Source organism: Puma concolor, chromosome F2, assembly GCF_028749965.1.
Source record: "Puma concolor isolate L17-30 chromosome F2, mPumCon1.1.hap2, whole genome shotgun sequence".
NCBI classification, from domain to species: domain Eukaryota; kingdom Metazoa; phylum Chordata; class Mammalia; order Carnivora; family Felidae; genus Puma; species Puma concolor.
The window spans coordinates 77,748,418-77,774,111 of record NC_141684.1 but is presented as its reverse complement, the minus strand read 5'-3'; the positions used below and the strand labels follow the sequence as shown (position 1 = coordinate 77,774,111).

The 25,694-nt window shown below is 41.9% G+C and overlaps 1 protein-coding gene and 1 pseudogene across 3 annotated transcripts in view; one reads left to right on the top strand and one right to left on the bottom strand.

The window, feature by feature from the left end:
- The window catches only part of ATP6V1H (ATPase H+ transporting V1 subunit H), a 108,485-nt gene extending 88,630 nt beyond the window's left edge, over positions 1-19,855 (bottom strand). For all 3 annotated transcript variants that reach the window (XM_025923034.2, XM_086695332.1, XM_086695331.1), the window contains exons 1-6: positions 19,716-19,855; positions 18,240-18,388; positions 11,876-11,978; positions 5,565-5,654; positions 852-965; positions 66-170 (exon numbers count right to left, since the gene is read on the bottom strand). In XM_025923034.2, coding sequence (XP_025778819.1) covers positions 66-170; positions 852-965; positions 5,565-5,654; positions 11,876-11,978; positions 18,240-18,352 — 525 coding nt within the window. In that variant the 5' untranslated portion in view covers positions 18,353-18,388; positions 19,716-19,855. The remainder of the gene's footprint in view (positions 1-65; positions 171-851; positions 966-5,564; positions 5,655-11,875; positions 11,979-18,239; positions 18,389-19,715) is intronic.
- On the top strand, positions 2,379-3,010 carry LOC147572132 (small ribosomal subunit protein eS25 pseudogene; annotated as a pseudogene).
- Positions 19,856-25,694: the final 5,839 nt, after the last annotated feature.

The window sequence follows — 25,694 nt, the reverse complement described above, 5'->3', positions numbered from 1 at the left end:
TACCATAAGAATCTGTATATGGGCGTCACATTCCTTTCAAAGATACTAGAAAAAGTGTCTTTTACCTGTGAACTCAGCTGAGTTTTTATCCAATTGAAATAGTAATTTAAGTCACTGCCTTCCATCAGTTCTTTCCCCCAAGCTGCTAACTTTGCGATAATTCTTGCTGCCTGAAAAATAAGAAATGTACTTGAATGCCATGTTGATTCTAAAAATCACATCATATACCTTAAAAAGTAGGACTCTTATAACCATTCTGCTGCAAGATTTTTTTTTAATACCCAACTCCTCCAAAATAAGTTTGTATTTCACTTGTGAAAATATACTTTGGGGGGCACCTCAGTGACTCAGTCAGTTGAGGGTCCAGCTCTTGATTTCAGATCAGGTCACAATCCCAGGGTCGTGGGATCAAGCCCCTCGTCACGCTCCGTGCTGAGCGTGGAGCCTGCTTAACATATTAAAAAATAATAATAATAAAAAAATAAAGATATTCTCTCTCTCTCTCTCTCAAAAATAAACATTAAAAAAACAACTAAACAAAATTTAATTTCTATAGCAAAATGTGGTTAATCCTGTCACAGACAATCAAAAGCTCTTTGCACATGCAATTACCAAAGGCTTTCATGCTCATGAGCTCAACAAATACTCTATGAAACTTTAACTCTCTCAGAGCAATCCCATCTCCTCTGTCTTCCCGATACCCCCAGATTACTAAACATCAATGGAAACACGGCTTTGAAAAATTAACATCACAGCCATTACTCCTCGGGGGAACTGGAAGGTTACTAAGTCATAAACAGCCCAAGAGTGTTTCTTCCCCAGATCAGAAATTTAATCAATTCAAAATTTACCATATGAACAGTAAAGAGATCCTGGCGGTTCAGCATCGGTAGAAAGTAGGACCAGGCGGTGTTCTTGCTGCGCTTAGCATAGTCAAAGAAAATGCTGACCCGCTGGTGATTTTCCTGAAACAAGAAAAGAAATGATATCACTCATCAGAATGCATCTCTCTATTGTGCACTGTTTCTCAACTTTTCGTTCTGGGTCCCATCAGTGTGTCTTCTTCTGCCAGTTGCTATTACGGGTCGGGGGTGGTGACGGGGCAGGCATAGATACTTCAAAATACCTTTAATTATCATGATTAGCTTTAAGTCAAGTGAGCCAAGCTAGCAGACCGCACCCATGCAGGGAAAAGCAATTTAAGTTACACTTCTGAGCCTGCACCTCTGACCTGCGCTTCCCAATGTTGTCTCCACACCAATAAAATCGGGTTACTCCTGACAATCACAACAGAAAAGCAGGGCGGATAAAGACAGCAAAACACAGCATGGAACACTAGGCAGATAGACAGGATCTGAGGAACAACTAATTCTTAGTTCAAATCATGCAAACGCTACCTCTCACCTAAGTTTTCTGTACATTTCACTGGCTGAAATATACTTTCTGATTCACTAAATGAATATGGTTGCCAAGTAGCAATATTTGGTAAAATCACAAAAAAACATAAACAATTTTCAGATCATTTAGTTCTTTTTAAACACATTGGCTTAAATTTTGGTCTGTGCTTACAGTTACCTACCTATTTGGGGAGCAGACTAACATCTCCTTAAGTAATGAGTCATCACAGTTTGGAATAACAATTGCAAGGTATGGTAATGATTTTATCAAGGGATTCAAAATTTGCAGAAGTCATCATTTACTCCATTAGTGGATTATTTCTCAAGTTAAAACAGTAATTATCATTGGCACACAAATAAACCAAGGACCCTACATACAGAAAGAAGAGACACTATTTTTTACATTTTAAGTAAGTTTAAAACCCATCTCCCTTGACTAGTCCTTTGTGGTTTCAATTCCTGCTTAAAAATGCATCTTCCATTCATCACTGTTCCAGGTACTCAAGTCACAAACCTTTAAGAGAATATGGGAAAAGCCCTTCTTCTCAAAGGCATTTAACAATTCCTGTTGATAGCTGAGCACAGAAAACAACGTCATCTTCAAAATTATGTGCCCAACACTAAACACATGAGGAAAAGCAAGCAATTCTGTCCGAAAGTATTCTACCCAGAAGTATTAAAGAATGAAATGACTGGTTAAAAACAGGATAACATTTATAATTACAGTATTTTTTAAACAGCACAAGAAGTCAAACGATAGGGGTCATGTGCAAATTTCTCAAGGTTACTAAAATTGTACCAATAAAATCAATTTATAAAATATGCTTAATCAATAGCCGAGGATAACGTCAGCTACCTAAGTCTCATCCCTCCACATACACTTCATAAAAACAGGCCAACAAGGAGAAGAAATAAAACTATACATCTGAAGGTGTTCAACTTTAGATCCATCTTGACTGGCAAAAATGTGAAAGTCTGACTATGCCCTCTGTTGGCAAGGCTGTAGAGACACAGGTGTTCCCGTACATAGGTGGGACTGCAAAATGGAATTATACGGCAATATCTTAACAAAACTACGTATGTAGTTCTCTTCTACCCAGCAATCCTATTTCTAGCCATTTACCATGAAGTACATTCCTGACCATCTGAAAATACATTTGCACAAGGTTATTCTGGGCCTCATTATTTCTAATTACAAAACGTTGGAACCACTTTTCGTCCAACATCTTAGCAAGGGTGCTCCCCCCAGCTCTGTGGTACCACCCAAGGACAATGAGAAGAAGAAGATACCATAAAGTTGGCCAAGAAAGACAAAGACCCAGTGAACAAATCTGAAGGCAAAGCCAAAAAGACGTGGTCCAAAGGTAAAGTTTGGGACATGCCCAATAACCTTGTCTCGTTTGACACATGACAGACCCCAAACAACTTCCCAACTATAAAGGTTATAAACCCTAGTTGTTAGCTGAGACTGAAAGTCGTGGTTCCCTGGCCAGAGAAGTCCTTCAAGGGCTCCTTATAGAGGACTTCTTAACTGGTTTCAAAACAGAGCCCAAGTAATTTACACCAGAAACACCAAAGTCAGGGATGTCCCAGCTGCTGGTGAAGATTCATGAGGAGGCCCAAACCAATGGACATTTTGAAAAGTAAAACTTTAGGGGCGCCTGAGTGGCTCGGTCAGTTGAGCCACTCAATGATGATTCTCGATCAAAAATGATTCTCGATTTTGGCTCAGGTCACCATCCCAGGGATGTGGGATCAAGCTGTGCATCGGGCTCCACACTGAGAGTGGAGTCTGCTTGGGATTATCTTTCTCTCCCTCTGCCCCCTCCCCTGCTCACTTGCTCTTTCTTAAAAAAAATAAAAATGAAAAAAATAATAAAAACTTTATTAAACCAAAATAAATATGTATATGAGCCAACCTCAATGTCCATCACATCAGAGACTATTAAGTAAACCACGGTACATCCACTAAAAGAGTCCTTCGTTGCGGGGCACCTGGCTGGCCGCCGTCAGCGTGTGACGCTTGGTCTTGGGGTTGGAAATTTGAGCCCCACACACTGGGTGTGGAGATTACTTAAAAATAAAATCTTAAAAGAAAAAACAAAACAAAACAGTACTCTGTTGCTATCAAAAGAGAATATGTGAAATATCTATGAACTGACATGGAATGATTTCTGGCATATTCTGTTAGGTGAGACGAGCAAAATACAAGAGATTATATTTACTACATGTTTTCTGTAAGAAAGAGACACAAATATGGGGCGCCTGGGTGGCTCAGTCATTAAGCGTCCGAATTCTGCTCAGGCCACGACCTTAACAGTTCCTGGGTTTGAGCCCCGCGTTGGGCTCTGTGCAGACAGCTCGGAGCCTGGAGCCTGCTTCGGATTCTGTGTCTCCCTCTCTCTCTCTGCCCCTCCGCTGTTCATGCTCTATCTCTTGAAAATAAACATTTGAAAAAAAAAAAAAAAGAAAGAGAAGAAAAAAAAAAACACATTACATGTATCTGACTATTTCTGCAAGGGGAGAAAAGAACCTGGAAAGATAAAACCAGAAATCTATGATACTGGTTACCTAAGAAGAGATAGGTGGGAATGCAGGGATGGGGAGTTAGGGTTTGGTGACATTTCTCTGATTGTATCTTTTCTATATAGTTTTGACTTCTGGAAGCATGTTGGTGTTTTACATAATCAAAAATAATAAAAATCAACAAGAATGAGAAAAAGATAAGTAGAATACCCAAAAACACAAGTGAATCTAACTGTATTTCAAGAAAAATAATATAACTATTCTGAATACAATACTCTGACTACATATTCTCGGCTTAAAGAAAAAGTACTGCAAACAAATACTGAACTCTAGTTAAAGGGCTCATTTTTCACAGTTGTATGGGTCAGCAATTCTGAAACTCCTTTCCTTGTGCTATAGGGCGGAACAGACAAGTAAATACACAAAGGATAAGAAGGGCTCACGATCTCACTGTCACGGAAGAAAGTTACGAACATGGGAAGGGCAGACTCGAATGAACTCTGGTGTTGAGCTGAAATCAAACTGGGTAGTGTGAACTCCTGGTTTCTAATTTACAGATATATGTATAAAAGAGGATATCTGTGTGTGCACGCATGTGTGTGTTGTATATACGTATACACATATAAATAAAAGCAAAGTCTGCACGCGAACTCAAGCCTGCTCATTCTAGGTGCAATCCTATCCTGTAAGCAGGATAACCAAGGCAGACCACATCATTCCTCATTTTTCTTAACTTTATGGAAGAAAAAAGCACTGAGAGAGACCGAAGTCATTCTCAGACAGGCCTGCATCAGCCCAGGCTGGACACGGATCCTTACCCGCATTATAAAATCACTACATTCCTATAAATGAGGGTCCTAGGTAGACAACACCATTCTTCTTAACTTTTGTACCTTCACTAACAATTCGTACAGCGCCTGGCACATAGCAGGCCATCAGTAAGTGTTTCTTTGTAAACTGACAGAACAACGCTCCACACAAGCAACCACACTGGCACCGTTCCTCAAGTCCCGAAGAAGTGGTCAGGCACTGGATTTAGCGGCCCAGGTGGCCTTTCTCAAAAAGAACTGCTCTGCACACCAACAATTTCAATCTAGACTATACTCTGGTGGAACATACAAAACTATGAATAAGGGAGGCTCCTCTGTGTTCGGGGACAGTAAAACAGTAAATAGGAACTTTACACAACTGGAAAAGTCTCAGATGATAAGCAAAATGTTCTCCAAAGAGACAGGATCTTTGAGAGGAAGCACCTTGCCCACATTCAGCACTGAACCCCTAGCGCTTGGCACTGGCCTGGAGGACGGCAGGGGCACCGAAATCTGCTGAATGACTGAAAGAGAAGAAGCCACATTGCCTGGAAGGACACAGAGCACCCAGAGAGCCTCAAATGATTTACCCAATGTCACTGGTGTTGAACAAAAAACTCCGAGGTATTATGAAAAAAATACAAATTAATTACTGGACATCCTGAAAAACAACAAAAAGAGCCTGTGTGGAGGCATTCCCATCTTTAACACTACTAGCAATTCCAACTCAGAAGAAATCCACGGTATAAGTGACACCGTACAAAAATGTTGTTACCGCGCAGGATATAAAACAACGAAGTCACCAAATGGATTAAATAAAGAATATACCTACCTGCAGCATATCATCCACCATAGTTAGTATATACTGAACTGTCTGTTCTTTGGAGATGTGAGTCATCAAATTTATAAATGTTTTAGCACACTGGAAAAAAAATGAAAGTAATGTGAACTCTCATTTTCAACTACAAACACAACATTTTAATGGAATTTCAGTAAAATATTTCTCTTGCACAAATTATAACACAAATGCTATTAACTAAAAGATTTCAATTATAGAATATGCACATGCTTTACAAATATTGTGATGAAGTAAGGGAGGAACGTACTATGACTTGCATCAGAGTTTTGATCATTTTTAGTGATAAATTTCCAAACGTTTACTACTTTTAAATAGACCTAGCAATGATAACTCTTGATTGCCCATAACATAAACATGAAGCTATGAAGACAACCAAAAATTATCATTGATTTTGGCTTTTATTTTTGTTTTGTTTTTGCATTTACTGGGAAGCAGAAGACTCCAGCGACAAGAGTACTAGGGATTAGAATCAGAAGGCTATGACCTGTCCCCATCCTACATCTTACCAACTGTGTAACAATCTCTGGAATTCAACAAAAAACATAGCCATCAGTATGTCTCCTCACAGATTTCCCAGGATTGTTGTGAGAATCGGGCTGAGTTGTGTGTAAGCTCCTTCAGTCATCAGTAGCCCCCCCACCCAATATCAGAAAATCTGAGGGACAGCAGAATTGCATCACATTCTAGTAAGAATACAAAGTGGAAAATTTTTTCTAAAAAAAAAAAAAAAAAAACAGTTAAGCAACTTTAAAAATAATACTTACTTTGAAACTTAATTGCCCTTCTAGGAATCTATTCTAAAAAATGTCTCAGAAATGCAGAAAAAGTCTGAAATAGAATTTAAAACCACAATTATGGGAGCCTGGGTGGCTCAGTCGGTTAAGCATCTGACTTTGGCTCAGGTCATGATCTCACAGTTCCTGAGTTCTAGTCCTGAATCAGATAAGCTCAAGCCCCACTTTGGATGAGCCCTGCTTCTCTCTCTCTCTGTCTCTCTCTCTGTCTCTCTCTCTGTCTCTCTCTCTCTCTCTCTCTCTCCCCCTCCCTCACTCACTTGCACCCCCTCTTTCAAAAAATAAAAATAAACTAAAAATAAAGCCACAATTGTAAGAATATTAGCTGGGGTTGAAAAAAAATAGAAGACACCAGAGAATCCCTTTCTACAGAGGAAAGAACTAAAATCTAGTCAGGCTAAAATTAAAAATGCTATAACAGAGATGCAATCTCGAATGGATGCCATGACGGCGAGGATGGACAAGGCAGAGCAGCAGATGAGTGATACAGAAGACAAAATTATGGAAAATAGTGAAGCTGAAGAGAGGAGGGATACAGAGGCCGAAGATCACGATACAAGACTTAGAGAACTCAGTGACTTATTAAAGAGGAATAACATTTGTATCATAGAAGTCTCAGAAGATGAAGAGAGAGAAAAAGGGGCGGAATGTTGATGTGAGCAAAACTTCCCTAATCTGGGGAAGGACACAGACATCAAAATCCAAGAAGCACAGAGAACTCCCAATTAAATTCAACAAGTATACCACAGCCAAGACATATCAAATCCACAAAATACACAGAATCCTCAATGCAGCAAGGGAAAAAAGTCCTTAACCTACAGGGAAGACAGATCAGGTTCGCAGCAAACCTGTCCAGAGAAGCGTGGTCAGAAAAGAGTGGCAGGATATATTCAACGTGCTGAATGGGAAAAACATGCAGCCAAGAATCCTTTACCCAGCGAGGCTGTCATTCAGAATAGAAGGAGAAATAAAGAGTTTCTCAGCCAAAGAAAAACTAAAGAAGTCTGTGACCACTAAACCAGCCCTGCAAGAAATTCTAAGGGGGACTCTTTGAATAGAGAAAAAACAAAACAAAACAAAACAAAACAGACCAAAAGCAACAGAGACTAGAAATGAACAGAGAACATCACCAAAAAACACCAACTCTACAGGCAACACAATGGCTCTAAGTTCCTATTTTTCAATAATTACTCTGAATTTTAATAAACTAACTGCTCCAATCAAAACACCTATGGTATCAGAATGGATAAAAAAAAAAAAGACCCCTCTATATGCTGCCTACAAGACCCTCATTTTAGACCTAAAGACTCCTACAGATTGAAAGTAAAGGGACAGAGAACCATCCATCATGCTAATGGACATCAAAGGAAAGCCGGATTAGCCATACTTGTATCAGACAAACTAAACTTCGAAATAAAGACTGGAACAAGAGATGAAGAAGGGCGTTATATCGTATTTAAGGGGTCTATCCATCAAGAAGATCAAACAATTGTAAATATTTTTTGCCCCCCAACTTGAGGGCACCCAAATATACAGATCAATTAATCACAAACATAAACAAACTCATTATTAATAATACAATAAGAGTAGGGGACTTTAACACCCTGCTTACAGCAATGGGCAGATCATCTAAGCAGAAAAACCGACAAGGAAACAATGGCTTTGAATGACACACTGGACCGGATGGACTTAACAGGTGTATTCAAAACATTTCATCCTATAGCAACAGAATACACATTCTTCCCAAGTATATATGGAACATTCTTTTTTTTTTTTTTAATTTTTAAAAAATATTTATCTTTGAGAGGGAGACAGAGCATGAGCGAGGGAGAAACAGAGAGAGAGGGAAACACAGAATCTGAAGCAGGCTCCAGGCTCTGAGCTGTCATCACAGAGCCTGATGCAGGGCTCAAACTCATGAACCATGAGATCATGACCCAAGCTGAAGTCATACACTTAACCAACTGAGCCACCCAGGCACTCCTGGAACATTCTTGAAAATAGATCACATACTGGGTCACAAATCAGCCCTCAGCAGCACAAAAAGATTGAGCGCATACCATCCATATTTTCAGATCACAACACTATGTAACTTGAAATCAACCACAAGAAAAAATTTGGAAAGCCCTCAAATAGATGGAGGTTAAAGACATCCTACTGAAAAATGAATGGGTTAACCAGCAAATTAAAGAAGAAATTAAAATATACATGGAAGCCAATGGAAATGAAAACAACACTCCCAACCCTTTGGAATGCAGCAAAGGCAGTCCTCAGAGGAAAGTATACTGCAATTCAGGCCTATCTCAGGAAGCAGAATACACAACCTAACCTTACACCCAAAGAAGCTAGAAAAGGAACAGCAAATAAAGCTTAAAACCAGCAGAAGAAGGGTAATTTATAAGGATCAGAGTAGAAATAAATGATATAGAAACAAAAATAAAACCAGTACAAAAGATCAATGAAACTAAGAGCTAGTTCCTTGAAAGAATAAACAAAATTGATAACCCCCTACCCAGACTTATCAAAAAAAAAAGACCCCAAATAGATAAAATCATGAAATCAAAGAGGAGAGATCACAAACACCACCACAGAAATACAAACAATTATAAGACAATACTATGAAAAATTATGTGCCAACAAACTAGGCAATCTGGAAGAAATGGACAAATTCCTAGAAACTCACAAACTACCAAAACTGAAACAGGAAGAAATGGGAAGTTTGAACAGACCCATAACCAGCAAGAAATTGAATCAGTAACTAAAAATCTCCCAACAAGCAAGATTCCTGGGCCAGATGGCTTTCCAGGGGAATTCAATCAGACATTTAAAGGAGAGTTAATACTTACTTTTCTCAAACCACTCCAAAAAACAAATAGAAGGAAAACTTCAAACCCATTCTATGAAGCCAGCATTACCTTGATTCCAAAACCAGACAAAGACCCCACTAAAAAGGAGAATTATAGGCCAATATCCCTGATGATCCCATTTACAACTGCACCAAAAATAATAAGATATGTAGGAATAAACCTAACTAAAGGGGTGAAAAATCCCTACTCTGAAAACTATAGAAGACTTCTGAAAGATATTGAAAAGGACACAAAGACATGGAGAAGCATTCCATATGCTCATGGATTGGAAAAACAAATACTGTTAAAATGTTTATCCTACCCAAAGCAATTTACACATTTAAATGTAATCCCTATTAAAATATGACCGGCATTCTTTGCAGAGCTAGAACAATCAATCATAAAATTTGTATGGAACTACAAAAGACCCTGAGTAGCCAAAGCAATCCTGAAGAAGAAAAACAAAACTGGAGGCATCACAATTCTGGATTTCAAGCTACATTAGATAGCTGTTGTCACCAGGACAGTATGGTACCGGCACAAAAACAGACACGTAGATCAACAGAACAGAATAGAAAACCCAGAAATGGACCCACAACTATGCGGTCAATTCATCTTTGACAAAACGAGAAAAAGAATATCCAGTGGAAAGAAGACAGTCTCTTCAACAAATGGTGTTGGGAAAACTGGCCAGCATCATGGAGAATGAACCTGGACCATTTGCTTATACCATACAGAAAAAGAAATTCAGAATGGATGCAAGACCTAAATGTGACACAGGAAACCATCAAAATCCTAGAAAACAGGCAGCAACCTCTTTGACCTCAGCCACAGCAACTTCTCACTAGACACATCACCAAAGGCAAGGAAAACAAAAGCAAACATGAACTGTTAAGACTTCATCAAGATAAAAAACTCTGCACAGCAAAGGAAACTATCAGCAAAACTAAAAGGCAACTGACAGAATGGGAAAAGACATTTGCAAATGACATATCAGATAAAGGGTTAGTATCCAGTATCTATCCACTTATCAAACTCAACACCCAAAAAACAAACAACCCAGTCAAGAAATGGGCAGAAGACGTGAACACTTTTCCAAAGACATCCAGATGGCCAACAAACACATGAAAAGATGCTCCACATCACTCATCATCAGGGAAATACAAATCAAAACACAATGAGACACCACCTCAGGGCACAGAGCCTGCTTGGGATTCTCTCTCTCTGCCCCCACCCCCACTTGCACGCACACACACACACACACACACACACACACGTGTGTGTGTGTGTGTGCGCGCGCGCTCTCTCTCACAATAAACCTTAAAAAAAAGAAAAAGAGGGGCGCCTGGGTGGCTCAGTCGGTTAAGCGGCCGACTTCAGCTCAGGTCATGATCTTGTACTCCGTGAGTTCGAGCCCCGCGTCGGGCTCTGTGCTGACGGCTCGGAGCCTGGAGCCTGTTTCAGATTCTGTGTCTCCCTCTCTCTGACCCTCCCCCGTTCATGCTCTGTCTCTCTCTGTCTCAAAAATAAATAAACGTTAAAAAAAAAATTTTTTTTTAAAGAAAAAGAAACTAAAAATAGAATTACCCTACGATCCAACAATTGCACTATTAGGTATTTACCCAAAGGATACAAAACACAGATTCAAAGGGGTACATGCACCCTAATGTTTACAGCAGCACTACTGACAACAGCCAAATTATGGAGACGGCCCTAATGTCCATCCACTGATGAATGGATAAGGAAGATGCGATATATATATACACAATAGAATATTACTCAGCCATCAAAAAAGAATGAAATCTTGCCATTTGCAATGATGTGGATGACCTAGAATGTATTATGCTGAATGAAATAAGTCAATCAAAGAAAGACAAATACCATACGATTTCAGTCATATGTGAAATTAATGAACACACGGGAAAAAAAGAGAAGGGGGGGGGAAACAAACCACAAGAAACTGTTAACAATAGAGACCCGAGGGTTAACGGTGGGAGGTGGGTAGGAAATGGGCTAGATGGGTATTAAAAAAATTTTTTTAATGTTTATTTATTTTTGAGAGAGAGAGCATGAATGGAGGAGGGTCAGAGAGAGAGGGAGACACAGAATCTGAAGCAGGCTCCAGGCTCCGAGCTGTCAGCACAGAGCCCGATGCAGGGCTCGAACTCATGGATCATGAGATCATGACCTGAGCTGAAGTCGGACGCTTAACCGAAGGAGCCACCCAGGCGCCCCGGGTGATGGGTATTAAAAAGGGCACTCATTGGGATGAGCACTGGGTGTTGTACGTAAGTGAGGAATCACTGAATTCTACTTCTGAAGCCAATATTGCACTGTATGTTAACTAAATTTAAAGAAAAAGAAAAATTAAAAAGAAAAACCCTATGTCTGGAACCATAAGGAAAGTGCCATGAAAAACATATAAAAAAGGGTGGAGGAATAAACTGAATAAACACACCCAACATAACATTTTCCCAAAATGAACAAACAAAACTGGAAAGTATTTAAACGTCTTCCAATAAAAAAGGATTTGTAGATAAATCATGACGCACACCTACAAGGAAAGATCACCAAGTCATTAAAATTTTGTTCTCGAATTTTCAGTGACACAGGAAGGTGTTCGTAATATGTTCATATCCATCACCTGACTGCCTTCAGTTTGGAGCACCTCTTGCTTCTCTTCAAGACTTCTTTTCATCTCAAACCTTTGAATGAATTCACAGTCTTCAGCAGAAATCATCTGTCCCCTAGAAAGTAAGAGGAAGTTGGTTTTTTTCAGTAAGAGTTGAGTTGACACTGCGACGAAGGGACACAGGAATTCCCCATCTTTCTCCTCTCTCCTCGGTGGTTAACCACCGGGGTCGGCGCACAGGCCCCCGCATCACACAGACCCGGGTGCAAGCTTAGCTCCACCAGGTATGGAACATGCAACCTCTCTGGACCTGAGTGAGTTCATTTGCAAAATGGAAACAACGTCCACATTGCCAGTAGGGGCTGATCGGAGGATGAAATGAAATAACCCACATAAGGTGGTTAGAGCGGCGCCTGGCCCAGGAAGCAATGAATAACTGACGCCTCTTAGCACCGTCCGAAGTCTCACCCTACCCCCCTCCCAGCCACACAATTCACTCGGCTTTCCACTCCATCAAGACCAAAGCCACTCTACACGAACTTCTACGATCACTGCCTCCGGCATTTTCTCATGTTCCCTCCAGACTCGGAAAAATGAGCTCCTCCCCCTCTCTCAAAAAATAACGTCTCCCTCCTGACACGCTGTCCTAACAGCAATCACCCCACACTATCCGGTTTTCCTCCCACTTCTTTCAGGGGTTCCTTCCTCAGTGGCTCCTCGCAGCGCAAGACTTCTCTCCAAGCTCAGTCCTTGGAATCTTCCTTTTCTCTCCCAACTTCTTTCCTTCAGTGAGATTCCAATCAAGAGAGTCACACTGAGATACACTCAGTATCATCACCACGGAACCATCGTCACCTTCCCTTCCAACCCAGCCTCGCCACAGACACACTCATCAACGACACAAACGTGCCACAGCGACCCCCCGTCTGACCCTTCCTTGTGAAAAGATCTGTCAGCAAAACATCCTTGTTAGTCTCTGACACTGGGCACTTCGGGACACACACCGACCTTGTCGGACCATCAGTCTGGTGGGGAAAGTGTGGAATTTGTGCCAGTCTGAGGAAGAGTTCCAACTGCAGTTGTGAAACTTCGGCAGGTCGCTATCCCTCTGACCGATGTTTGCCACACCGATAAAATGGCCACTCTAACGGTACCTGCCCGACTCCACTGAGCGGTTATGAAAGCAAGAAGCACCACGTGACGTATGTAAGCATGACAGAAATGCAAATTTAAAATTAAAAAAATGTAATACGCTTTGCCGTTCAAATAGATGTCTTTTAACTGAGTGGTTTAAAAAACCGCCCTTCCCCACCCCCTGCCCCGGAGTATGTTGAGAGGCTACTGTTCCACAAAAGGCCAACCAAGGAACACTGAATTTGAGGCAGGTTTCACCATATGCACAGTTACAGAAATGGGAGTCCTTTTTCAGAAGTCTTGGGCCAGCTTCCTGGTGGCAGGTCTCGACACGGAGATTGGGGTGCAGGAGATTAATGGAGGCAGCGCTCCCAGGGGAGACCAGGGATGGGGCGGGGGGGCACAGGATTCGAAAGGTTAGGAGCCCAGCCCAGACTCAGGCAAAGTCCTGAAGAGAACGGGTTTCTGAGCACACAGGGGAGTCTGGGAAGGTGAGGTCCTCAGAGCCGGGCCCTCCCCGAGACAAGGGAGCTAAACTTTCATACTTCCTGACACCCCTCCCCACAACCCGACCCTCCTCCAAAGAAGATCTCGACTTTTGAGTATTCAAAATCTCAGCGTTTTACTTTATCCCTTCTCGGTTTTATATATACTATTACTAAACACTATTTTATATACTTTTCACTTGCTTCTGGACTTTGGAATCTACTGCCCTTCAGTTCTTCAGTTGCAAGCACTGTAACTTTGTTTTCGCATGTGCTCTTTGTGTGTGTGTGTGTGTGTGTGTGTGTGTGTGTGTGTGTGTGTGTGTGAGAACTATTCTCACCTGCTGGATTTTTCCAACAATCCCTTCCTTACCAACCCAAAGGGGAATTTCCAGTCCTTATCTTTCCAGATCTCTGAGGCAGGTGGCAATGTGGCCATTTCTTGACCCTCTCGTCCTGAGCTTCCAGATTCTTCTTGCCCTTCTCAGGCCACTTCTCACTAGTGCTCTTCACAGATTCCTTGTCTCCTACCCTGTGCTTCAGGCTCTGTGGGGGGCTGTCTTCATTTGCACTCCCTGAATCCTCCCTGAGTGCTCCCCGCTACACTCCGTGCTGCTGAGTTCAGGCCCAGTCTGAGCTGCGCCAGTCTGAGCTGCGGCCCAGACCGACCTCCCACAGTCCCCACTTACACATGGGGACCTCTCGTCCCACAGAGCAAGCACACAAGCACCCTAGACCCTGAGGGGCACAGCAGAGATCACTAACATATATCCCTACCCACATTCCATCCCAGCCTGGCTAATGGGATAATGAAATTAAAAAAAAAAAAAAAAAAAAAAAAAGACACTTTGCCCTGTTTCCCCTGTGGCTAAGCACTTCATACACCAGGCAGGAAAAAAGGCACTCCGTACCCTGGGGTAGACCAAGGTAACAAGGTCCAGTTCTGGCCCCAAAATACATACGGTCTTTTTCATAAGCCTGAACTTCCCAGCTAAAACAGTTTCACCCCCGGATTTTGCCATGCTAACAAATTAAAGCATATTATAACCTTTGTATATAGGATAATCATGAGAAAAAGTTGTGGTGTTCTACCATGACAAAACTGTACAATGAAGGTTACTTTTGGTGACCTTATCATTTCACAGCTTTCTTTTCCACTTAATTGTGGTTTTCTGCAGTAAGCCAGTTCTTCCGAGGTCTGAATTTCTTTCCTTTTTTGTAAGTAACCTTTTTCTTTTCTTGCTTAAATTCTTTTGTCTCTGAATCTTCTTTTGACAGTCCCATAACCTAGCAAGTTAGGAACGGGGGTCTCTTTTCTCATGACCTACAACCACTCAGGCACCAGTCCTAACGATCCTCCCACCTAATACCGCTCAACTTCTCTGCCTCTGGAACAGCTCAGCCTTAAGGTAACAACCCACCAAACGTTTCCCTGCTTCCAATCCACCCCTCCTCCACACCCCTCTTACTAGTGCCAGCCAGCTTTCTCAAGCACACATCTGACCACATTTACTCCTTCATATCAGTCACTGCGAACTTGAATGGCAGTTCTACCTGGCATCAAGGTAGAGGCATTCAAGAAAAATCATTTTAGGGGCACCTGGGTGGCTCATTCAGTTGAGCACCCAACTCAATTTCATCTCAGGTCAAGATCCCAGGGTCGGGGGATGGAGCCCTACACTGGGCTCCTCGCTGAGTGTGGAGTCTGCTTAAGATTCTCTCTCTCTCCCTCTCTCTCCCTATGCCCCTCTCCCCTGCTCACACTCTCTTTCTCTAAAAAAAAAAACAAAAAACAAAAACAAAAACAAAAACAAAAAACAAGAAAGAAAGAAAAATCATTTTAATCAACTAGTTAAAACCTACATCAGTATGTACATGTTATTTAACCTATCTGAATGGCTATCTACTCTTCCATAAGACAGGGATAGAAAACCCTAGGTCACAGTGCTGCCATGAAAGTAACATGAAACAGTATGTGACTTAGCCAAGTAAGGTACTCCTTTCCCAAACACTTGTCTCCACCACTGCCCAACATTTACTCTGCTCACTCATGATGTAACCAGCCAAGATTAACAGGCAGCCTACTGTGTGTCAGGCACCTGTGAGAACAGGTGACACAGCAGTGAATTAAACATCCCTCTTTGAGCCTGGGCTGCAGTGGGGAAAACAAAAAACACACAAACACAAAAATAAGTAATTTTTTAACACACACACACGCACGCACACAATGCCAGGACACTAAATGCTATGAAAAAAACTTTAGCTGGGTAAGGAGCTAGAAAGTGACAACAGAGGAAAGGATAGCTTTTGGGTAGATTACAGTGAAGTCCTTTCTGAGGCCACCCGGGCAGACACCCGCTTGAAGGGAGTTAATGAGCCACGTGATCTAGGGAGGAACTTGCAGACGGAAGTGTACGTCTCAGGGCGGTGGGGCTCAACAGCAGGCACACAGTTAACACTTGGTGAACATTTGTGCACAGACGTACAAAGTAGAAGGGTTTTATAAAAGAAACGCATGAGACGGACAGCAGAATACAGGACAGAGAAAAGAATGAGAGAGACTACAACTTAGTAGTACAGAGGCCTTTGAAAAGGAGGAACAGAGAGAAAGCAATTAAATATCCCCCTGGAACTAAAAATGTTCCAGATGCCAATGCTAGGGAACCTCTGCCAGTCAGCCAGTGCTTTCTGATTAATAATAATACCATTCTATTTAGGTTATAAACAGGGACAAGCTTTATAAACATGAAACCCCTTGTTCTTTAGTCCAAACACACTCTGGACTAAAACTAGGAAACAGCTCAAAAATCCTAATTTCGCAGGGGATTTAAATTAAATTTAAATTATAAAGATATAGATGAACAGAGAGAATATCAGAAAGTCCCTCCTCCTCCTGCCCCACAATAATCTAGTCCCTTAAAGAGGGAATCCAGAATCATCCTAGATTCTTTTTCACCCTCATAGATTAAATCGATCGCAAAGACTTTCTCAAATCTATCCAATCCTATCCATCCCAACAGCCTGGATACGGCTACAGCCTCATCATAGCTCTAGGTTTGTTTCCACAAATCCACCCTCTACGTTTTGTCAGGAGAACAATCCAATCAAAAGGCAACCTGACATCCAACTCCCACTTACAAACATCGGTCATTCCCAACTCCTACAACAGGGATTTTAAAACTGTGCTCCTTGGGGAGCCTCCACAATTGGCTCCCGGCTGCCTCTCCGGCCTCAGCCCACCCCACTGCCTGCCTCCAAAACGTGTATTATTCCCCACCCAGCACGCTGCTTTTAAGTCCCTACATTTGAACATTCCCTCCAGAAAAACTTCCTGGAGGGAGGATTAGCTGTCCTTTTTCTGTGCACCCATCATTCCCGGTGCACCTTTCTACTCTCTCAGTTAACATACCAAATGATCTGTTTCTATAACTGACTTCCCTACCAGACTATAAGTTTATCTTTTTGAAGCCTCAAAGCCTCGAAATAGGTCTCAAACTTGAAAGGTGGACAATAAATGTTTGATGAGTGACTAAACCGAAATAAGTGCATCATCGTTGTATGCCGTATGTCCCTCTTACAGCAGACTCCTAAATATAAATCTAAAGATTCCTCGATTTGTTTTTCAAAATGTATCTGAAAATCTGAACTGAATTTCCTTAATAAATCACTGTTATAAATATACCAAAACAGATATGAAGTCAATATGATAAAATATGGTCAAGAATAAACGAACCCTTACTTTACAGATAAATACGGAACACCAGCATGCTAAATCTTAATACATATAAAAAAGAAGGGAAGTGGATGGAACTAGAGGGTATTACGCTAAGCGAAATTAGTCAGTCAGAGAAAGACAAATATCACATGACTTCACTCCTATGAGGACTTTAAGACACAGATGAACACAAGGGAAGGGAAGCAAAAATAATATAAAAACAGGGAGGGGGACAAAACATAAGAGACTCTTAAATATGGAAAACAGAGGGTGCTGGAGGGGTGGAGGGAGGGGGGATGGGCTAAATGGGTAAGGGGCATTAAGGAATCTACTCCTGAAATCATTGTGGCACTATATTTGGATGCTAATTTGGATGTAAATCAAAAACAATTTAATTAAATTTTTAAAAAAAGAAAGAAGGGAAAAGGACTAAAATTTATGGAGAGTGCATTCAACATACTATTGCACATATTCAACTGTGCGAATCCTTTAAATATACTATTTCAGCAACAACTCTGCGAGATCCGTATTCCCCATTTCATTTTACTTCAATGAACTGCAAAGAAGTTAAATGATTCCCCTAAGATTACCAAACTAGTAGACAGAAGAACCAGACTTCAAACCCAGGTCTTGGAATTCAAACATCTACACCTTTTACTAGTTGTATGAGCCATGCTGCAACACCGGCTTCCCCACGTTGATCACCCAGGCAAAACGAGCCAGTCTGGCAGGCTGGCTTCCCCTTCCCCCCTCCAAATCCCATGAACACGCCTCCCACCTCTCCCGCTCATTCAAAAGGTACAACTTTCCAGACATGGAAGATCAAAAGGGCTCTGACGGGCTCTGCTCCCCTGCTAGAGCCTCTAGCTCCTTCCACCACACTATCCTGCCTCCTTACGGCAGGTAAGACTTCTAAGGAGGAAGTGTTTTCTTCCATGTCTGGTAGTATTTTTCCATCACGTCTCTCACTGAGGCATGATCACGAAAAAGTCCGATGCAAAAGCACATGATTATCCCTGATTCACAGCAAATCGGTACTTACTGAAGGTAGGACTGCCAGTTCACTTTGTTTGCCCGAACCTCCGCAGCCTTGGCAGCAATAATGTTCGTCGGAACCGCAGCATCTACGGCACCTCGGATATCCATTTTGGTCATCTAAATGTTATGATCTTGGATGTTTTTTCAACAGATCTGCAATTTTGAGGCAAAGTAACATGAGAATACTAGGTGTTACCATTTTTTAACAACTACTGCTATCACTATTATTGTTATTAACATCATCGTTATCGCCTTATTCTCCCCATTCAACTCAAACATTAAATATATTAGATGTCCTAAGTATGAAAATCATTAGATTTCAAAATTTGCCTAATTATGCCCTGCTCCATAAAAGTGTTCTCTAAAGATTTTTACTTTTCCAGGAAAAGTTTTTTAATTACTGGCACTAATCTTGCAGTAAGGTTTTTCAAAGTAACTCTTTTAAGTTCTTCAAACTAACATCAGAAGTCTGGCTTCAATAAAATAGGTATACAGATCAAATGTACACAACTGGGAACAAGTTTCTCCTGACACGGAAAAAAATAAGAACCTGTACGGTAGAGAGAAGACCATTTACTTTTACATTTACTAACCATCATTTTGAAGCACCATTATTTAAAAAAAAAACAAAACTACCACAAGTGCCTTCTAAAATTACTCATTCAAACTAAAAACCCTAAAGTGGGAATGTAATTTTCTTTCTTCAAGCAAAGTTCAGAGTATTTTCAAAATCAATTTGGGGAGGAAGTTTTGGAACAAATACCAATTACAATTTAGGTACAAGCAACAATGGGATTCTGGTCTGGTGACAACAACCTACAATAATGAGCTTTCACGTAATTCTCACTTCTAAATTTACGCGTAGCGTAAATGCTCAGGCCTGATTTTCTCCCGATACGAAATATACAGGTTTTGGTTCACAGAACAGACGTTCGCTGCCACGGCCACAAAGCAGCTAAAACCATACCCAAAATTCTATTCTGCAATCCCAATGACCTTAGTCAGCTTGGAACTTAATCTCTACATCTGAGGGTTTGCTGCCTAAACAACCCAAGCAATACACACAGGTGGGGCGGAGGGAAAACTGGCTCTGGCCGGGTCAGGCCGGAACCCTGAACACCGAGCGGACTCGGGCGCAGCGGCCTCCCCCGGGGTAGGTGAAGGTGCTTCCGGATGGCCCTCTGGGTCCCCGAACAACTCGAACCTGCAGCAGGCCGAGGCCGAGGCCCAATCCTGGGGAAAGTATACAGTATACCTGTCCTCCCCCCAACCCCATTCCTGCCCCCGCGGGGAAGGAGCTCCAGTTCCGTAAACCCAGCTGAGGCCTGGAAGGACAGAAATCTGGAAGCCCGGGGCCGCAAGAGGGCTGGACGGGCCTGCGCGGCGAGAAAGCAGCAGGCGCCAGAGAAGCTGGGGAAAGCGCGGGGGTCGCCTCCCTCCGGCCGGGGCGGGAGACGAAACGGCGCGACTGCGGGCTTACTTCGCGAATCCAGGGGACCCGACAACGCGCGCGAAGGCGGCAGGGAGGAGGACGCGGCGGTGTGGGCCGTCGGGGGCGCCGCCCGGCTGGGGGCGCCAGCCGAGTCGGAGCCGAGCGAGGTTTCCAGCCGGAGCGGCCCCGGCAAGGGCAGACGTCCCCGCACCCAGGAGACGTTGAGGGCGGCCCAGGTGGAAAGAAGCCGGAGCGGCAGCGGAATGACAGAAGGGCCGGTCACGTGAGCGGAGGCACGTGACAGCCCGGAAGGCGGAAGCCGGAAGCCCGGAGGATCCAAAACAGCTCAGGGAGCCGCACTGCGCTTAGGGGGGGGGGGGGGCCTCGCTCAAGGTGGGCTGGCGGAGTCCACGCGACCGGCGACACAGGCCCCGGAGGGACGCAGAGCTTGTGCCCCGGCTAGCCCCTCCAGAGGGAGGGGAGCAGGTGGGCACATGGGGACCACCGCCCGGAAACCCCGAGCCCCGTTTGGGGGCGGTCGAGGCCCCCAGCCCCAGGCAGAGAATCAGGCCGAAACTTAATCTTAACCGCCGTTCTTTTGAAATATTTCATTTAATGCTTTTAAATAGATGGACTTCCACGTGGATTTAACAGCTCCATGAAGCAGGCATTCTTATTCGGATTTTAAATATGAAACTGATGCTGAGACGTGGGTCACAAAAGTTACGTTGCCTTCGGGTTGCAGATTGAGCAAATAATATTTCACGTAGTATTTGCAATTATACTAAAAACTTTGTGTTCACTGAAAATGCAAATTTGACAATCCTGACTTGAGCAAGATTGCCCCAGTCCAGGCCTCAACTACCCTGTTTGTCTTAAGATAATGAGTACTACTACTCAGTACTGCAAAGAGTCAGTTATGGGGCGCCTGGGTGGCGCAGTCGGTTACGCGTCCGACTTCAGCCAGGTCACGATCTCACGGTCCGTGAGTTCGAGCCCCGCGTCGGGCTCTGGGCTGATGGCTCAGAGCCTGGAGCCTGTTTCCAATTCTGTGTCTCCCTCTCTCTCTGCCCCTCCCCCGTTCATGCTCTGTCTCTCTCTGTCCCAAAAATAAATAAACGTTGAAAAAAAAATTAAAAAAAAAAAAAAATCAGAGTCTCCAGGAAAGAGGCCTGGAAATCAGCACCTATGACAAGTGGTTCCTGGTGATTCTTATAAAAAAAAAAAAAAAAAAAAAAAAAAAAAGAGTCAGTTATATGTAATTAGCACTCAGAGGGATGTATAACCAAGACATTTTACTAAAAATGTTAAATTTCGGCCAAGTTTTAAAGCACTGTGAATAAACACATAGTAACAGGATATAATGTATTATTTTTCTATTGCTGCTTTAACAAATTATCACAAATTTGCGGGCTTACACCAACACAAATTTAGTCTTTTACAGTTCTCCAGGTCAGAAGCCTGACGTGGGTCTCAATCCATTTCCCGGTGTTCTCCAGTTTCTAGAATCTGCCTGCATTTCTTGGCCCATGTCCTCCTCCCTCCACCTTCAAAGTCAGCAACGTCACAGCGCCTTCTGAGACTCAGTCAACACAGCTGATAGGGGTTCTCTGGTTTTCCGGGTTCATGGGATTAGATTGGGCCCACCTGGCTAATGCAAGCAACTCTCCCCATCTCGAGGTCCTTAACTTTAATGACATATGTCACCATGTTTCCCTTTTGCCATGTAAGCTAACATATTGACAGGTTCCAGAGATTAGAAAGTAGAATCTTTAGGGGGCCATTATTCTATCACAAACATAGAGGAAAGGATAAACACTAGTATAAATGTTCAGAGGGGCCCTACGTCGTATCTATGTTGTATTTCTAAAGTAAAATATTTTTTTTAAGTTTTATTTTATTTTGAGAGAGAGAGCAGGGGAGGGGCAGAGAAAGCGAGAGAGAATCGCAAGCAGGCTCCATGCTGTCAGCACAGAGCCAGACACAGGGCTCAAACCCACGCACCATGAAATCATGGCCTGAGCCGAGATCAAGAGTCAGACAACCGACCGAGCCACCCAGGCGCCCCTAAAGTTTTTTTTAAAAACTCTACGTAATACTGCAAAGTGTTAAACTTTTTCAATCTGAATAATGTACATGGATATTCCTTGTGTTTGTTCTTCTTACTTGAAATTTTCTTTTAATAAATTTGATGCTATAGATTGAGTCCGTTTATATGCGAGCTTCTAGCCGAAATTAATCAAAGACTTGCTTACTAAGAAAATTGTGGAATTGGAATCAAAGAAAGATTGCAGATACTAACCACAATAATAGCTTGGTAAAAAATTTCGTTGGTAACAAAGCTGTAAGTCCCAAAACTATTTCTTTATAATATATTTTTTTTTACTTTTTAAAACTTTTTATTTAAATTTTAGTTAACATGCAGTGCAATATTGGTCTCAGGAGTACAAGTCGGTGATTCATCACTTACATACAACATTAATTATAATATTTTAAATTTGATACATGTTTCAGAGCTTCTGAGAGTGGAGAAAGGAACCCCCTCAGGGCTCTTTGAAACTCTGTGGGACTTTTGGGCTTACTGCAATGATTAGGGATGGAGTTCTGGCATTTGATGCCCAGGGACTACGGATGATGAATGTTGGGGAGGGATACCAGCACGGTACCACACACAAGGCAATTTCTAGCCAAAAATGTCAGTGGTGCTCCTATGGAGAAAGCAGAAGAATGCCTATCTGTATCTGATTGATCTGTCGTTCCAAATGTGAAGGCACATTCTAGGCTGTGGCGGGAATACATGGCCTTACCATTACAGAAGGACATCATTGTGGAGCATTTGAACACAAAGAGGCCCTGCCAGAAAGAATAGCGTAAGTATCTACTCCAGTGTTACGGGTGCACACCCCATAAGCAAGCCATCAAACTTCTGGGAACGTCTGCTGCATGAGCGTGCAAAGATAAATGTGCAAGGATTTTTCGTGCAATATTTTTTTAAATAGCAAAAAAAAAAAAAAAAAGAAAACTCTGTCAGCTAACGTTGCCAATGAAATACAACAGACCAAGTGGCTTAAACGACAGGGCTTTATTTCTCTTGGACTTCCAGCCTCCAGAACACATGCTGGCCATTCAGTTAGTGGTGAGGTGTCTCCTTCTGGCTTGGAGGTACCCACCTTCTGTGTCCACACACAGTGCAGGGAGAGAGAGAATGTGCAACACTTACAATTTACAAGGTATTGGTTATTTTTTATTAAACGCCAGAACTGGTGGATTTTACTTATTTGGGTGCCAGGGTATTTTTTTATTTCTATCATTATTCTTGAGTTTTGTTCCAGAACATACTTACATTACACACAGTTTAATCCTTTTGGGCCTTGCTTTTAAGCACACCTGAAACTAATATAACCCTGTATGTTCCCTATAGTGGAATTTAAGATTAGATAGATAGAAAAAATTTTTTAATGTCTATTTATTTTTGAGAGACAGAGCATGAGTGAGGGAGGGGCAGAGAGAGAGGGAGACACAGAATCGGAAGCAGGCTCCAGGCTTTGAGCTGTCAGCACAGAGCCCGACGTGGGGCTCAAACCCACAAGCCGTGAGATCGTGACCTGAGCTGAAGTCAGATGTTTAACCAACTGAGCCACCCAGGCACCCCTTAACTTCTCTTGCATATCTCAAGGAGCTAATATCCGGACTATAATCTCCCTAAAATTTCATAAGGATGACTTCTCACTACCATCAATTGAATGTATTTATTCACTGGCCAGGTTTCAAAGTAAACCAAGTGGAGAAATCAAGAAATGTTTCACTTTATTCATGCAGAATTATTTTTTTCTGAGGCACTCAGATAAACAGGGCTTTCACCGACCCACATCAACACACATCTCATTATCCTATTAGGTCTGATAGTGAAAAGGGGTCCAGGGCTTCATTTTCAAGATAGTTTTTAAATATCATACTTTAAGATATCATAAAAATGAATGCTTAATGTCATGCTACAGAAAGGAATTGAATGTCATTGGTAGATCTAGAAATTATTCAAACTGCAGCATATACTGTACGTGTATTTTTGGTCGGACTAGAGAAAATCATAAACCAGAACAGGTGACAATTCCATGGGTAATTTTCATACGTCAACGAATTAACCAAAAATTAAACTCAATCAAAATCAAGGAATTCAATGTAGGTTATTTTCATTATAATAAAATATCTTTGATTAACACATACAAACAAAGGATACATTAAGCTGACGTTTTTACAAATAGTTGAAAACACTAATTTTATTAATTTATTTAACTTATTTATTATTGTATTATTTTGTTATGTAATAACAATATTACATACATAAAATATATATTTTGTTATGTAATGATTTATGTATCAATGTATTAATTAATTAACATTAATTTCATTAATTATTAATTGTAAAGCTTAGGGGAGAGAGTAAGAAATTTTATTCTATCATCACTTTCTTGTATGTTGAGTCTGAAAATATCTAAGTTTCATATCAATGTGTCAAGAGTACAGATAGAGGAAGAAAATCAAAAGATTAAAAGATTGAATTTGTATTTACTCCTGGGGGAACTACATTGAAAACGCAGACGTAAGAAGTTAAGCCACTGCCATAAAATTGATTTATGTTACTATTGCTCTGGGCCAAATTGTGTCTTTCCCCCCAAAATTCGGATGACGAAGTGCCAATCCCCAGTACCTCAGAATGTGACTGTATTTGGAGGTAGGGTCTTGAAAGAGGTGATTAAGTTAAAATGAGGTCCTTAGGGTGGGCTCTAATCCAATATAACTGGTGTCCTTATAAAAAGAAGAGATTAGGACATAAACATTGATGAAGAGTATGTACTGCCTCCCTATTTCCCGTGTAACAAAATCTAGACTTCCTGGTCTAGCATTCAATGCTCCCTGCAATATGGACCCAACATCATTACTTCCCTTGGGAAGTCCAACTGTTATCACAAGCCTAAGAGACCTGATAGGTTTCGTGTCCTCTCCTTTGCTCCACCTCTCTCCTTATGCCAGGAGTGCCTTCTTGGCTCTCCTCCGCTAGCCACCCCAACATCAATCAAGCCCCAGTCCAGAACCTACCTATAACACTATATCATTCAGTCACTGTTTAATCCAAACTTAAACATTTCTCTATATTCTTCTATTACACTGCTATCAAAGTTTGCCTGCAATATAATGTTCTTTTTAGTAACTATTATTCTCAGGAAACTTTTGGAAGTTGGCCAAAAGGTCACAAACTGACTTTTTAATAGCTTTTTCTCCAAATATACCTTTTTTAAAACAAAAGATTAGTCGTGGTTAGGTGTCCAACTCTTGACTTCAGCTCAGGTCTTGATCTCATGGGGTTCGTGGGATTGAGCCCCCCATTGGCTCCGTGCTGTCAATGTGGGGTGTGCTTGGGATTCTCTCTCTCTTTCTCTGCTCCTCCCCCACTTGTGTGCACAGGTTCTCTCTGTCTCTCTCTCTCTCTCTCTCTCTCAAAATGAATAAGGAAGAAAAAAAAAAAGATTAGCCGGCCTAAATTTCCACTGATTTCTGTCTACAGTGTCAATGCTTCCCTCCCCAGTAATTTTCTCCTTTTTAGTCATTTCCTCTATTTTTAGACCTTGTACTTTCAATGGAAACTGGGGACATAATATTGTCTTCAAGGTAGCAAAATGGTCCTTGAGGTTGAGAAAACACATGGACATTCCAATGTTCTGAGACCCATAATGACTCAACCCTGCCTACCAAAATTTTCTTAGTATTTAACTTCTTTTGTTAGGGAGAAACTAAATTCACTTTAAATTGTGGCTTCATTTTTGTTCTCTCTTGGACGGGGCAAAAATGAAGGAAAAAGTTGAGAAACACGGCTTCGGACTGAGAAAAGGCCTTCCGACGGTATTCGTTTCCTCGGGCCACTGTACCAAACTGTCACAAATTTGGAGGCTAAAAAACCCCAGAAGTTCCAGAAGTGTACTCTTTCTCCGTTCTGGAGGCCAGAAGTCTCAAATCAAGGTGTCAGCAGGA